Source organism: Macaca mulatta, chromosome 14, assembly GCF_049350105.2.
Source record: "Macaca mulatta isolate MMU2019108-1 chromosome 14, T2T-MMU8v2.0, whole genome shotgun sequence".
NCBI classification, from domain to species: Eukaryota; Metazoa; Chordata; class Mammalia; order Primates; family Cercopithecidae; genus Macaca; species Macaca mulatta.
Window position 1 is genome coordinate 72,631,771 of NC_133419.1, and position 13,917 is coordinate 72,645,687.

The 13,917-nt window shown below is 49.0% G+C and overlaps 1 protein-coding gene across 6 annotated transcripts in view; it reads right to left on the reverse strand.

Moving 5' to 3' along the window:
- The window catches only part of CLPB (ClpB family mitochondrial disaggregase), a 149,751-nt gene that overhangs the window by 13,975 nt on the left and 121,859 nt on the right, over window positions 1-13,917 (reverse strand). For all 6 annotated transcript variants that reach the window (NM_001261302.1, XM_015115134.3, XM_015115132.3 and 3 more), the window contains 3 exon segments: window positions 644-699; window positions 1,950-2,027; window positions 10,338-10,452. In NM_001261302.1, coding sequence (NP_001248231.1) covers window positions 644-699; window positions 1,950-2,027; window positions 10,338-10,452 — 249 coding nt within the window.

The following is a 13,917-nucleotide window of genomic DNA, read 5'->3' on the forward strand; positions in this document are numbered from 1 at the left end:
GCCTGAGTGTGAACAAACAGGGGATGGGGATGGCCCTCTCCTGTGGAGAATCCAGGGCTCTGAGCCATGGAGGAAGGGGGACTATAAGCATCCCAGGCTCAAGACATAAGAAACCATGTTTAAAAGCTCATGCAGGATAGTGAGAGGCAACAAGGCATCCTCTTATTCCTATTTGTTTTCTCCTGCAGCCCCCAAGACTCCCATGAGCACAGCCATGACTGCACTGAACAGTAATGGTGTCTTTCTAAAGCTGTTTCCCTCTCCAACCTGAGCTCCTTGGAGCAGGGGGAGTATCTTAATAAATGCTGTATTAGCAGCATCTAGTTCAACACCTGGCATGGCATAGATGCCTGAAAATGTTGTATGGCAGATCTCACTTTGTTTCCTCAAGAGTCAGGAAGGGCAAGGATTATTATTCCTATTTTACAGATGAAGAAACTGAGGCATAAAGAGGTGGGATAACTTGCCCAAATCTCTGGAGCAACTGGTAGCCAAGTGGGGGCCAGAGCTGAGGTCTGCTTCCTGGGTCAGGGCCCATCTTTTTGATTGCCTATTGTTGAATTCAGAGGGTCAGATTTTTTGGGATAGCAAGAGTGGTGAGGTCTCCACGATCTGCAGATCAGACCTAGGTCCCAGTCCTTACCTTTTTCGCATCTTTGTGCATGTATTTGGCTGTCTGCTTGGCCAGCTCTGTTTTTCCTAGTAAGAAAGGAGAGGTGTTGGGTTACAAACAGGTGACTAACCACTGGAATGAAAGAATACTAGAAATGCATGGATACTAGAAAGAATATATTCTATGGATGAGAATGTTGAGGCACAGAAAGGATCAATGACTCTCCCACAGTCACCTGGGGAGTTAATGGTGAAGCTGGGACCAAAATCAAAGTATGTACTGCATCTTAATTTTTCTGGGATGGGGACTGAGGCCTTTTCTCTGTAGCACCGTCCTAAGAGTGACAGGTTGACTTTATAATCCAGAACCAACTTGCTTTTTAAAGCCTAGTACAAACCTCACCTCTCCTAGGAGTACCCGGGCCTCCTGGCTCACTGTCCTGCATCCCTCTCGATACCCACAGTCCTGCCATTTAGCCAGGCCCTGGAACTACATGCCAGATAGAGGGTGGGAGGGGCTGAAGAGTACCTCTCATTGTGGCTTCATGGTCCTTCTTTGTAACACAGAGAAGGAACGACAGTACTGAAGTGGGGGCTCTGAAGGGCCACTTGGTGGATGGTAACCTTTGGAAGTCCCTGACTAGTATAAAAGTCAAGTTCTGGAGCATCATGGTCAGGTGGTGGTATCCTTTTGGGGGCCTACATCTGAGGGAGAGGCCCATGAAGATGTTGGGAGGGGAAGAGAAGGAAACTAAACCATGAAATTTCCCATCAGGACCATGGTGGGAGGTGGTAGTGAAGGAATGGGGGGGTTCTGTCAGGGCAGAGAATGAGTGGGTAAGAATGCTTCAGATAATCCAGCCCAATTGGCTAGAAAAATACTCAACCCATCTTACTGCAACCAATTTTGCTATGCATATGGCACTGCGGTGGTCATTAGGGGCCTTCTTTAGCATTTACAGCTAGGCTGCACTGAACATGGTTGGTGTGCTGGGCAAAGGAGGTGGTTCAACTATTCCCAAAGGGGAGGCTCTGTGGATGCAGAGTGGCTGGACCAGGGTTAATGGGTCCTGAAGGGCCTGGTCCTCCAGGTGAATCAGTCTTAGCACCACAACTTCCAGAGGGAGGGGCATAATTCCAGCTCTTCATAACATGACAGATGGTAACAGAGTCCTCTTTCTTGGTGGCTCTGTTATCTGGAGGCCGTTGTTTTCAGAGATGGAAATTGACCTAGAGGTGGACCTGCTGACCCCGGCCCGCAGCAGCTGGGGCTATCAGGCTTGGGCCGGGCACTACCCTAGCTCTCCGTCCCCACTAGATGATCTGCTCCCAATTACCTATTCCAGATGATCCCAAGAAGAGGAAGACCAGAGGGTGTTCTTCGTCGTACCAGCCATTCTCCTTCCTCCGGATCGCTATGGCCAAACACACAAGACGGGGGACGGGGAGGGAGGCAGATAAATCAATGACACAAAAGGCAGGATAATTATCACTAAGTATACAATATGTTTTACTGCTCTGCGCCCACTCAAAGTCCTCACTACCATTAGTGCTGCCTAATCTGATTAGCTGGCGAGGCCCCTAGAGACACCTAATCAGGTTAGCATGGATTTGGAAACCTGCCCAGAGCAGATTTCGGATAAAGTTTTCCAGGATGAGCACTCAGTGTTGCTAGGGAAACTGAAAGGCGGGTGGATGGTGAATGGAGGTGAAGGGGGTGGGGGACTGGTGAAAGAGAATTTGAGAGGAACTTCAGCTCTCACTGGTTACTCATCTACTCATCGCTAGTGGGACTATGGGCCGCCTCCTATGCAAATGCAAGAGACAGAAGCCCACGGCAGGCCCTTGGAGATGTGGGATGTGAGCCCTGGACCCTTTCCTATCTGGGGAAACTAAGGTCTGGTCCACTGTCTGGGTCAGAAAGTGGAAACACAGCCAAATGCATTTTCTGGAAGCCAATCAAAGGCAATGTGGAGCTCGGGGCATGGAAGGGATAAGTCACCTGGTTACCAGAGATGCTAACCATAGCCTCCAGTGGCGGAGGGAGTGGGGTGCATGGGGAGTGGGACAGATAGATACCAGGTTCCTTGGAGGCTCAACTCTGCTAGAGTAAGACCTGACCTCCTCTTCAAGAGGGAGTATGTAATCAAGGCCTATGCATTCAATCTGAGAAAACTAAGCGCTTAATTATGGAGTAGGAGAATCAGGCTCAGAAACATTGCTCAAGTATATGAGTGGGGGTGGAGTGAGGCAGAACTGCAAGAAGAATCATGCACTGAACATGCTGTATGCTAAGCACAATGGGAAAATTCACCAATAATGTATCTATTCAAGACCCACACAAATACCTGGAGAGGAAAGTAGTATTCTCAACTCCATTATACTGAACACGAAACTGAGGCAACAGATAGAGGCTTGCCCAAGTCACACAACTAGTAGATGGCAGAGTTGCTTCTCTCTCTAAACCTGTCTTCTTCTTTTTTTTTTTTTTTTAAAGTAACATATGGCTGCTCAAAAAAGTATGAATTTTGGTTGCACTAATGGAAACATGGCAGTCAGGAGCAGGAAAGAGACAGAGCACTGTGTAATGTCAAGGTCAGTCTGCAAATGGAACAGCATGTCTGATCTGGTCCCCAGGGTGTCAAGGGAAAATTAGCCAAGGAATAGATGTCAGAGAACAAGGCCTGGAACACCAGTCAATCGAGAAAGATTTGACAGTGTTTGGGATGTGTCTGCCAGTCTTGAGTTGCCAAGATCCTAACCACTATACTGTGTGGCTGGGTTTCAAAGAAGGGACTGCAGAGGTCTGGGAAGGTTCTTTGGAAGAGGCAGGACTGGTGATGGATCATGGAGGATGGGCAGGATTTGAAGAGGCAAAGGTGGCCAGTATGTCAGAGGTGGAGAGACAGGAATGATCATGAGGAGTGTTGGGGTGGGATCAGACTGTGAAGATCTGGAATACTGTTTTAGGAGTTCCACTCAAGCCAGTGGTCTTTCTCATCTCGATCTCTAATGTTCCTACCTAAAATACGACTTTCTCTCTACTTCTGGCCTCAGCAGAAACAGATGGAAGCTGTGCAAATTCACGGACATCAGACTAGCCACTTCTGCCTGCCCAGAAAATGCTCCCTGAGAATCTTGAAAGAGGCCTAAGAAAAAGCTCAGTATGCCGGGCGCGGTGGCTCACGCCTGTAATCCCAGCGCTTTAGGAGGCCGAGGCGGGCGGATCACAAGGTCAGGAGATCGAGACCACGGTGAAACCCCGTCTCTACTAAAAATACAAAAAATTAGCCGGGCGCGGTTGTGGGCGCCTGTAGTCCCAGCTACTCGGGAGGCTGAGGCAGGAGAATGGCGTGAACCAGGGAGGCGGAGCTTGCAGTGAGCCGAGATCGCGCCACTGCACTCCAGCCTGGGCGACAGAGCGAGACTCCGTCTCAAAAAAAAAAAAAAAAAAAAAAAGAAAAAGCTCAGTACAACCTCTCTCCTGGGTAAGAATCCAACTAACTGGCCCAGGATCTCTGGAAAGGTTGGCTATAAGAGGAACCCACAGACCTCATAGGTACCTGAATGCTGGGGATGAAGAGAGAAAAGTGCAAGCTTGGCTAAGTGGGGAGTCGCTGGTATCCTACAGAAACAGGGAGTTGAGAGTGTGGGTATCTGAGGAAGTGTAGATATTAAAATGGCAAAGGCTAGACTTGTGAATACTATGTATGGACATGTGTGTATGTGTGTTAGGGCAGGGATGAGAGCGGTGACCTGAAAGGAGCCACATTCTTCTAAAAGTTGACTAAATTAAGAGTCTAGGTTGGAAACAAGTTGAGTATGAACTGAGTTCAAGCTTCACGGGGTATTTGGGGAAGCAGATATACCCAGGCATCCCCCTACGTGGGTTCCCCAGGGTATCATGTACCTGGGGTTCTGATCCTGACTTTTCTTTTAAGGTAGCATCCCAGCCCGCAGAGAGCTGCACACTGCTGAGCTGGGCAGTACAAAAACACCATGGAGAATGAGGAATTGAATTATGCCTGGGGCCACTATTCCCCCCTTCTTTTCTAAGAATGCACCTGGGAGAGAGCTCTTTATAATGCCAGGCAGACTTCACTGCACAGCTGTCCCTGGTCAATTCTGCCCGACCCAGGGCATGAGACTGGGGTGGGCTTGATGTGCGTCCCCTGTGAAGCAGGCGAAATGCCAACCATTAAACAATTACAACTCTGGATATTTCTAATAATATCTGAAGAGAAAAACAGCCAAGCAGATGGAGTCCGACAGAATGAGAAACGGTGGTGGCTAGGAAGGACTGGAGAAGGCGGGCCCCAGTGTGTGTAGTTGGCAGGGTGGCTGAGAACCAAGGCTATGGGCCTTGAGGATCCCGTCAGGCCAGAGTAGAGGCTGGGACAGAGACCTGGATGGGCCCATGTGGGATGTGGCCATAGGTGTTGTTGCTCAAATTGTGGCCAGCAAATGTATTTACAACCGACTCTGTAACACTTCATTGTCTATAAAGAACTTCTGTAGACATAATTTCATTTCAGCCTTGTGAGGTAAGCAGAGCAGGGGACTTGATTTCCATTTTATAGGTGAGGAAACACGCACACAGAAGTTAGGTAACCTGCTTAAGTTTACAGGGGGAAGAAACAAAGACCCTGGGCTTTACCCTCAGCTCTGGCTGAGCCTGAGCCTGCGCTTTACTACAGGAGCTTGGAGGAAGGTGAGCTCTCCTCCTCTGGCTCTCCGCTGCCACGGTACCTCCTCGTACCCTGAGTCCCTGGAAAATGTTCTCTGTAGTCTTCTAATCTGGCCTGCTCAGCCATTCAGCACATGGCCTCAGGAGCCCCTGTCCCCTGCCCCTCTCCTGGTCACTGCTCTTGGGCTAGAGATGATGTCAGGGCCCTCTACACAGGCAGCCTGGCTCCCTTGCCTGCCCAGTCCCATCGCCACGAGCTCCAGCTAGGCTGCTCTGCCTCCCAGCACGTAGTACCAGTGCCCACCTGGCTTGTGTTCTGCTTTCTCCTGACCATGCTTGTCACTACTGGAACATCTGAAAACTCACCTAAAGCAGCCCTTTTTGATTCACTCCACCACACCACATCTAGCCATTAACTTGCAGGTCTGTATTCTCTGGCATGCATTCATCTACAGGGTGGTATAGTGGAGAGGGCAGGAGTTACAGGATCCAGCATGGAGTCCCGCCTCTGTCACTTACCAGCTGACTGACTTTGAATAAAACACTTATTCCTTTAAAGCCTCAGTTTCTTCCTCTACAAAATGGGAACAGTCACATATGCTGTGTCAGCCCCACATGCAGATCAAACAAATTAATGGTGATGAAAGCAATTTGTAAGTGGCAAGGAGTGGGATACCAATAAGAGTAAAAATAATGGTAGTCATAGCAGCAGCAATGGCAGTTACCATTAGCTTTTATATTTTACAGTAACTCTTTCATCCTCCTAATAATCTGATAAGTAGGTGTTATCTCCATTTTACACAGTACACTGAGGCTCAGAGACAGGCAGTGTAAGGTGTTTCATCTACCTGTGGCCTTGTATCTGGGGGAGAGGGTGTGCCCCCAATCTGACTGTATTCCATGGGAGCAGGTGCTGGGTGTCCTATTTTCTGAGGACCCTTGAGACTAGCCCAACACTGGTTTAATACTCGCTAACTAAATGAATTATTAGTCTTTCTCGAATCGCAAATGGGAAAGAACAGGAACTTCAACTCTCATTTTACAGAGAAGAGGAGACGAGTAAGGCCTAGACTTGAGTCTCTTAGTGCCCCAGGTGGCTACTACCATTCTTGGGTGAAGAAGGCTTCCACTTCCTTCTAAATCCCTCTCCAGGAAGCCTTATGCATTTGTTTAGCAAAAAAGTTCTGTACTAGGTGCAGGGGCACCCATAAAGGGGCCTCAAACAAGGTGTGTGCCATAGAGGTAAAGGCTGCTATGAAAACTGTGGGCTCCAAACAGGATAGGTGCACAGAGGGAAGTATGGGAAGAGCCATTTGTGCCAGCCTGACATTTATGCTTGAAGGGTGAGAGGGAGATTGCCAGCCAGTTGCAGGTACGATGGGACATTCCAGGAAGAAGGCCCCAGTGTGTGCAAAACCAAAAAGGCAAAAGCGGCCTCCTCCTTCCACCCCAGGCCTTTGTTTCTGTCCAGCTTAGGGTTCTAGGGCAGTCTGGGTGGGATGACTCACCTTTCTTGATAGGTGCCAGGGATATAGTGTGGGAGGTTTTTTATAACCTAATCTGGAACAAGCTTGTCACATCTGTGGCATCTCCTAGGGGAACCAGTCCTTCAGAGGGACTCTCATGGTTGAGTCATAAAAATGTTTATCAGCAATTTCCTGACGACTGCTTGTAGGTTCGAGGAACATGGTAAGTACTGGACAGGTGTCTATTATTTCTTTGTGTTACAAACATTCCAATTACACTCTTTCAGTTGTTTTAAATATACAATAAAGGGCCTAGGTCTTGAATGTCTCAGCAGGCAACGTGGAAGGGCAGGGCAGTCCAGGCAACGAGAAAGCACAGCAAGTGACTTCAGAAGTAACATGATGTGGGGTGGAACTGCAAGCAGTTTTGTAAGTCAATCACTACAACTCCACAACCCAGGGATGACATGGATGTATTTCTCAGATGAGGATTCAAAGGGAGGGTCCAGAAAGGTACAAAGCTTGGGAAGATTACATTTTTGGGCTGGTCAAAGAGGGAAGTGAAGCATGAGATCTGGTGGTGTGCCCTGGTGGCCATACGCAATCCTTCTGTAACAAGAAATATGTGCCATACTCGGGCAGAGCCAAACACGTGAGGTGGCAGAGCTTCCCCAGGGGAGTATGTGGCTTCAGAGGGTCAACTGGGACCAGGTGGACAGAAGCTGGGGACAGGTTCCTGGTCAGAAGGAGCTCTGAGAAAGCTGCCGGGTATGGGCAGGCTGACCTGTGCCCAGGAGAGGCTTCTCAGAGCAGGTCTGGGGAATGGCCTGCCCACCCCAGGGGTCAAAGGTCAAAGAGTATGGCTGTAATGAGCTATTCTATAGTTGTATTCCTAGTATGCTGTGGGCTACCAGAGAGCAGGTGCTGCAGCTTCCCTGTTTTACTTCAGGGCACACCCTAGAACCCATGAGGGCCTGGCCTATGGGGCTATTCCCTAGAGATGGACAAGGGGCCAGGCCAAATTCTTTAATTTGACAAGCTGTGCTAAGCATCTACTTTGAGCAGGGTGCTGTGTCAGGAATTGGGAGTACAAAAATGATTAAGTCATGTTATCTCCCCTCAAGGAGCCTGCAGTCAATTGCTCCTGAACTGAGTCAGGCTAAGTAAAAACCAGCCAGTGTGTGAGCAATGGGCTGGGGTGGGGTGGGGGAAGGGCCAGAAGGGAAGGATTGCAGGCAGAGAGGGTGGCAGACAAATGCAGGCAGGAAATCAAGAGTATGTGCAGGGAGGCAGAGGCAGGCTGTTGTGGCTGGTGCATGCAGCACAAAGCAGGGAGCAGCAGGAGCAGGCCTGCATGCCAGGTTAGGGCAGCAAGGAACATGCAAAGGTTTTAAACGGGAGTGGCACTGTTAAGATACGTGTTTTGCAAAGATTACTCCAGCTGGTGAGGAGAACTGATTCTAGGGGAAGGAAGGGAGGCAGGGACACCAGTGAAGGAGCTGCCTGGTTCAGATGGGAGACACGGACACCCTGAGTTAGGGCAGTGATATTAGGAAGAGAGTGGCAAGGCCCGGTGTTTGATCCTTCATGGGTTGTAAGGGGTGAGGGGAAGGGAGGGGCCAAGGAAGCATCTGAGTTTCTATTTAAGAGATCAGTGAATGGTGGTCTCTACACAGATCAGAACATAGGAGATGGGCAGGCTGGGGAGGGGAGGGAGTCTGGTTCTGAATGTGCTGAATAGAGAGCTGGTTGCTTTTCTGAGGAGCATGGTGGGGCGTGGAGGTGCTGAGCTCCCAGGAGGTCTGCCCAACAGGGCAGGCAGCCTCCCGTCCTCAGGATCGAGAGCAGCTCTGGATTCTGGAAGAAAAGCCTCACTTTCAATGCCAAGGCTCTGGCTTGCAGGTTGTCCTGGTTTGGTTCCAGTGGCCCTAGACCAGACAGGCCATAGGGGCCTGAGCTGTGGGGCTGACGCTTTATCTCCTCCATTTGTAAGGTGGTAACTGTGCACCAGCCTTGCTAGAGGCCCTGCAGCTGGGGATCACACTGATAAATTCACTGTATTACTTTGCACAAATCAATATCCCAGCACTTACCAGGGGTTGATGTGACCAAAATTGGTTTCAGCCAATTCGTGAGGGTAATAAATGGCCATTTATCAAATCAATTCATTCTGCGGCACTTCTCTGGCTGCCCATCCTCATGGTACCCATGGGGTGCCAGGCTCCATCCAGCCAGTCCCTACCACACATGTGACGCTAGCTTGGAGAACTCAGGGAGGCCTGGCCTAGCCTCTAGATCTGCCTCCCTCTCCTGGACCTGCTTCAGTTTGAGGTCTCGAGGTGTTGGGTGCTGCTTGCCTACCATAAGTTCTGACCCAGAGAATGCTTCATGCTTCAGCTGGGCTAGCAGCTGCAACCACCAGGCTGCCTTATTCCCTCATGCTTGGGTTTAGAAGCCTCTGGGAGCTGGTCACAAGGACTGAACATGGCTCTGAACATTATCATTGTGATCCCCAGCTGCAGGGCTTCTCAGCAAGGTGGATACAGTAACTTCCTTACAAATGGAGGTTAAAAAGCACCAACCCCACAATCCAGGCATACCACACGACCAGGTAGGGCCTTCCTGGGGCAGTGGTATTTTAAACTTCAGCTGAGTGTCAGAATCACCTGAAGAGCCTGTTAACATACAGATCCCAGAAATTTTTATTCCACAGGTGTGGAATCAGCCTGAGATCTGAGTTTTAACAGGTTCCCAGATGATAGTGATGCTGCTGGTCCAGAGACAATGCTTTGAGAACCACTGTGTTGGGGGATACACCTCTGTCTTGGCCTGGCCTGGGGTTCCTCTTCCCTTGCCTCATCTATCTGAAATCAAGCCCAAGGAGTGGTGCTTCAGAGTTGGAGAACAAAGATGAGGCCACTGTGTTCAGCAGAACCTTAATTATCTGCTCGTGGGGTCTGCACAGGCTGGAGGGCCACTACATTAGGGGTTACACCAGAGGGCAGTCTGCCTCCCAAGGATCAAAGTATGGAAATAAGAGCTTCAGTGGTGGAGAAGACACTCAAAAGTTGTTCAGGATATTTTCTATAAATTTAGGCCAGCTGTTGACAAATTATCCGGAAGTGATAGAAGAGTCCCAGGTTGTCAGATGGGGACATAAGTTCTGGCTCAGCTGCTACATTGTTAGTGACAGACAAGCTCCTATCCCTCTCTGGGTCTCAATTCTCCCACTTGAAAAATGGGGTTGAGGGTAGCAGACCAGATGACGGTCAGAGTTAAATTCTATGCATAGGAAAGCAGCCTGGAGCAAGTGATTTAGGTATTTTGTATCTCAGCTTCCTCATCAGTAAAATGGAATTGAGCGGCACCAACCTCGGAGGATTGCTATAAGAATTAAATGACACATGACACGCAGAGAACTTAAAACAATGTCTGGCATATAGATAGTACTCAACAAATGCTAACTTTTAATATTATTAACAGTGCCTATCCAGTTTGGTGATGACAGGATGTACACCTCACTGCAGCAGAGCATGAACCACTCGGTCCTTTCTGGCATCCCACATACTCACCAGCACCCACTGTGGCGATGGCGCTCTCCTGGCCAATGATATGCTCCTTCAGCCGCTGCTCCAGGGGGAAGCGGCGCCGCTCCTCGGCCTCACGCTTCCGCTGCTTCTCTTGGTACTGTGTGGAGACAGGGCAAATGGTTGAGGGCTGCTGGAACCATAGCACCATAGCTTCATTCTATCCCCCAACTCGGGGAAAACCAGGTCTGGGTCTCCAGCGGTCCTGCTTCATAGCTTTGGTTCATGGTCACTGGAGGCTGGTCCAGCCCTTTCTACTTTCCACTCAGGTGGCTGCCACTCAGGGCTCTCAGCTCACTCTGCTGGTAGAGTAAGTACTGCTAGCAGATTACCCTGGCTCTGGAGTCTGACAGAAGACCTGGGTCCAATCCCAGCTTTATCACTGACAAGATGTGCTTATCACCTGGAGCAAGTTGTTTCACCTCAGTTTTCTCATTAGCAAATTGGGGATTAAATATTAATATGATGATGTATGTAACAGGCCTAGCATCACGCTTGGCATGGAATAAGTGCTTAATAAGTATAAACTCCTCTTTCCTCTTGAAAAACGTTTTGATGTTCAAAAGAGAGCTATGAATACCCCCCATTTCAATGATGCTGTATTTCTATTAAACATAATTATTCAGCAATTGCTGCATGCCCAGCCTTGTGCATGGCCATGATGAAAGGATGGGGCAGGGGAAGAAGCAGGACTATGCCCTGTCCCCTGGGAGGTTCCAGTTGATGCTGAAGGTCTGCCATGTCTGGCCCTGAGCTTCATCCACTTCACAAAAGGCAGCAGGAGAAGGCTAAGCTTGGTTACCCGTGCAGAAGAGGAGACCCGGGCTTGCCCTCAGGCATCTCAAAGTCAGGAGATGAGGCATGGCCTGCACAAAAATACTTCCCAACCATCTTCCTCAAGGGTGCAAAGCATGAATCTCCAGCACTGCATCTTTCACTAAAAAACACAAAAACCTACCTGAAAACAAGTTTGGTGAATGTCTGTAAGTCTGTCCCCTAAATCAACTACGAGCTCCCCGAGGACAGGCCCTATGTTTGACTCACTGCTATTTCTAGCATGCGTCCTGGCAATAGTGGGGCATCTGGTGAGTGTCTGCAAAAATGACAGATACAAAGAGGAGAGAATTAACAGCTAGATGGAGTGGTGCAGGAGTAGAGAAAGGAAGGACACATAAGTGTGGAACATCTATTGGGGGGCTTTCTGGGGAACAGGAGGCTTGAAGAAGCTGGAGGAGGACTGGGCCAGGAGGGAGCCGTGGGACTGTCTGGAGGACAGGCAGGGAGGAGTGAGGGCAGGGTCCTGATGGTAGAGTATTTGTGGAGGTTGGGAGCTGGAGGGGAAGGAAGCAGATCTTGAACCGGAAAGGAATGACCAGGTCTTCAGGAGGCTCCTTTTCCCCAAGCCTGTAACACTAACATCTTCCTGGAAAGACAGCTGTCAAAGTCAGGCCCTGTCACAAAAGTTGTGGTTGCAGATTGCTCTTGCAGGCAGAGAGGATAAAAAATACCTACTGCTTGGGCAGTGTTTTCCTGTTACAGTAGTGACCTTGACAGAAGTTAAAAAAAATAAATAGCAAACAATCCAATTTTGGCTGTTGCTATCAGTCTATAACTGAAAGCTCCCATCAGTCCTGGGGTTTCATACGGAGCAGTAATTCGGCGCCAATCCCAGCGGAGTGACACGTGCCGGCTGGAATCCAGAGTGTCACTGTGCAGCTCCCTCAGGCGCCACATACATCACTTGGCTCTGCCGACTTCAGCCATAGATCTGCTTTTTCCTCCTCCCTGCCCACCCAGCCCCATTCAGCACTAGGTCCACTGGGCTGGAGGCTCTGATGGTGAGATGCATACATACTGGCTGGGACAGTGCTGACTTGCAGTCAGGCAGACCATGGGAAGAGCCTGAAGGGACAGAAGCTGGCTTGCAAGGGTTTGTTGGGTCAGTTTCCTCACTTCCCTTCAGTGATGAGTCCCAGAGTATGCCTGCCTCTGGGCCTTCGCTGACACTATTACCCCACTACAAAGGTCTTCTCTCTTCCCACCAACCTCCAAGGTGGTACCGTCTAGGGAGTCTGTTGTAAGGCTTTGTGCCTACCCCAGGCCCTGGGACCTCTGGTGCACTGAAATAACTTCCTGTTTGTCTCTCCTTCCTGGACCATGAGGTCACTGGTTACAAGACTATGTTTATTCATCTCTATAGTTCCAGCGCCTAGCAAAGGGCCTGGCTCACAGCAGGTGTCAATTTGTGTTGCTAACTGGATAAAGGTGACTACCGTTTGCAGAATGGCTGCTGTATGCCAGGCACTGTACTCAGCACCTTACACACAGCGTCTGCTTTAATTATTTCAGCTGTCTCCATCTGAGGTTTGGCTCTTCTTTTGGCTCACAGTGAGGCAAGTTGTGCAGAAAAGCACACTTTGCTCCAGACAGACCTGAGTTCACCCCTCAACTTCATCTGCTTCCTAGCTAGCTGACCTTGGGGAAGTTAAGCTCCCAGAATCTTAGTTTTCCTCATTAAAACACAGGATAGTATTGATAGTTTTAGCTTGTAGGATCCTTGTGGAATGCCACAAGGTGAGGATTAAATGACATAATGCATTAATATATAAGTTCTTAGCAGAGTCTCTGGCACATAGCATTAAGAGGTAGTCTGAGTGACCAAAATGGCTACCTTCTACCTAACCCTTATTAAGCCTTTGATAAATGTGACTCCTCTTCTCCTTCACTGCATTTTGATAACAGACTGTCTAATCTAGTGCCTTTTTTGTTTTTGGTACTGGAATCCTTTAACTAATGTAATTGTAGGTGGAATTCCACAGATGAAAGGAAGAGTTACTCTGGCTCAAGCAGAAGCCAGAAGCCAAGTCCACTTGGTTGCTACCACTGCCCCAGAGGCAGCTCTCAAGGCTCCATCTCTAGGAACCCTAGGTCTGCAGCGTGCAGTCTCAACACTCACCCGGCTCTAGAGGTGCCTCCACTGCCTGAGGCGGCTCATCTTTGCTGTCAGCTTTCCTTACATGATAGAGAATTCCACCTCTGGGTACTTTCCACCCATTGGTCTGTGGGGCCTCACAGAACGTATCTTTTCCCTTTGCCATAGGCAAAGTCTAACATAACTTTTCTTTCCACTTTGTTGATTTGGGTATGACCAGTGTGGCCTCCCTAAGTCTTCTGTGGGGAAACACTTCTACTTCCTGTGACTCTTCTTCAGTGTCATGGTTTTAGGTTGTTTGGTATTCCTGTTTATTTCTTGGGCAAAGGAAATGACTCTTGACTTCTGTGGAGGTGACAGGTGGGGTGGGGAAAGTTATACCGTGAACTGGTTAGTTTTCCAGGAGGTTTCTAGATGGTCTTGGGAAAGATTCAAACCATGGCCTAAATCTCAGCACATTCTGATTCTCCCCAGCCTGGTGTCCCAAATATCTATGCCAATTCAGAAAAACCTCGGAAAGTGGATCAGACTTCTTGATAAAAATGTAAAGGACACTGAGATTAAGCCAGGCAGGCAGAAGATTACTGCTTCATGTTCTTTTACCAATGCTTAACATAGAGTTTGTGCTAAAAA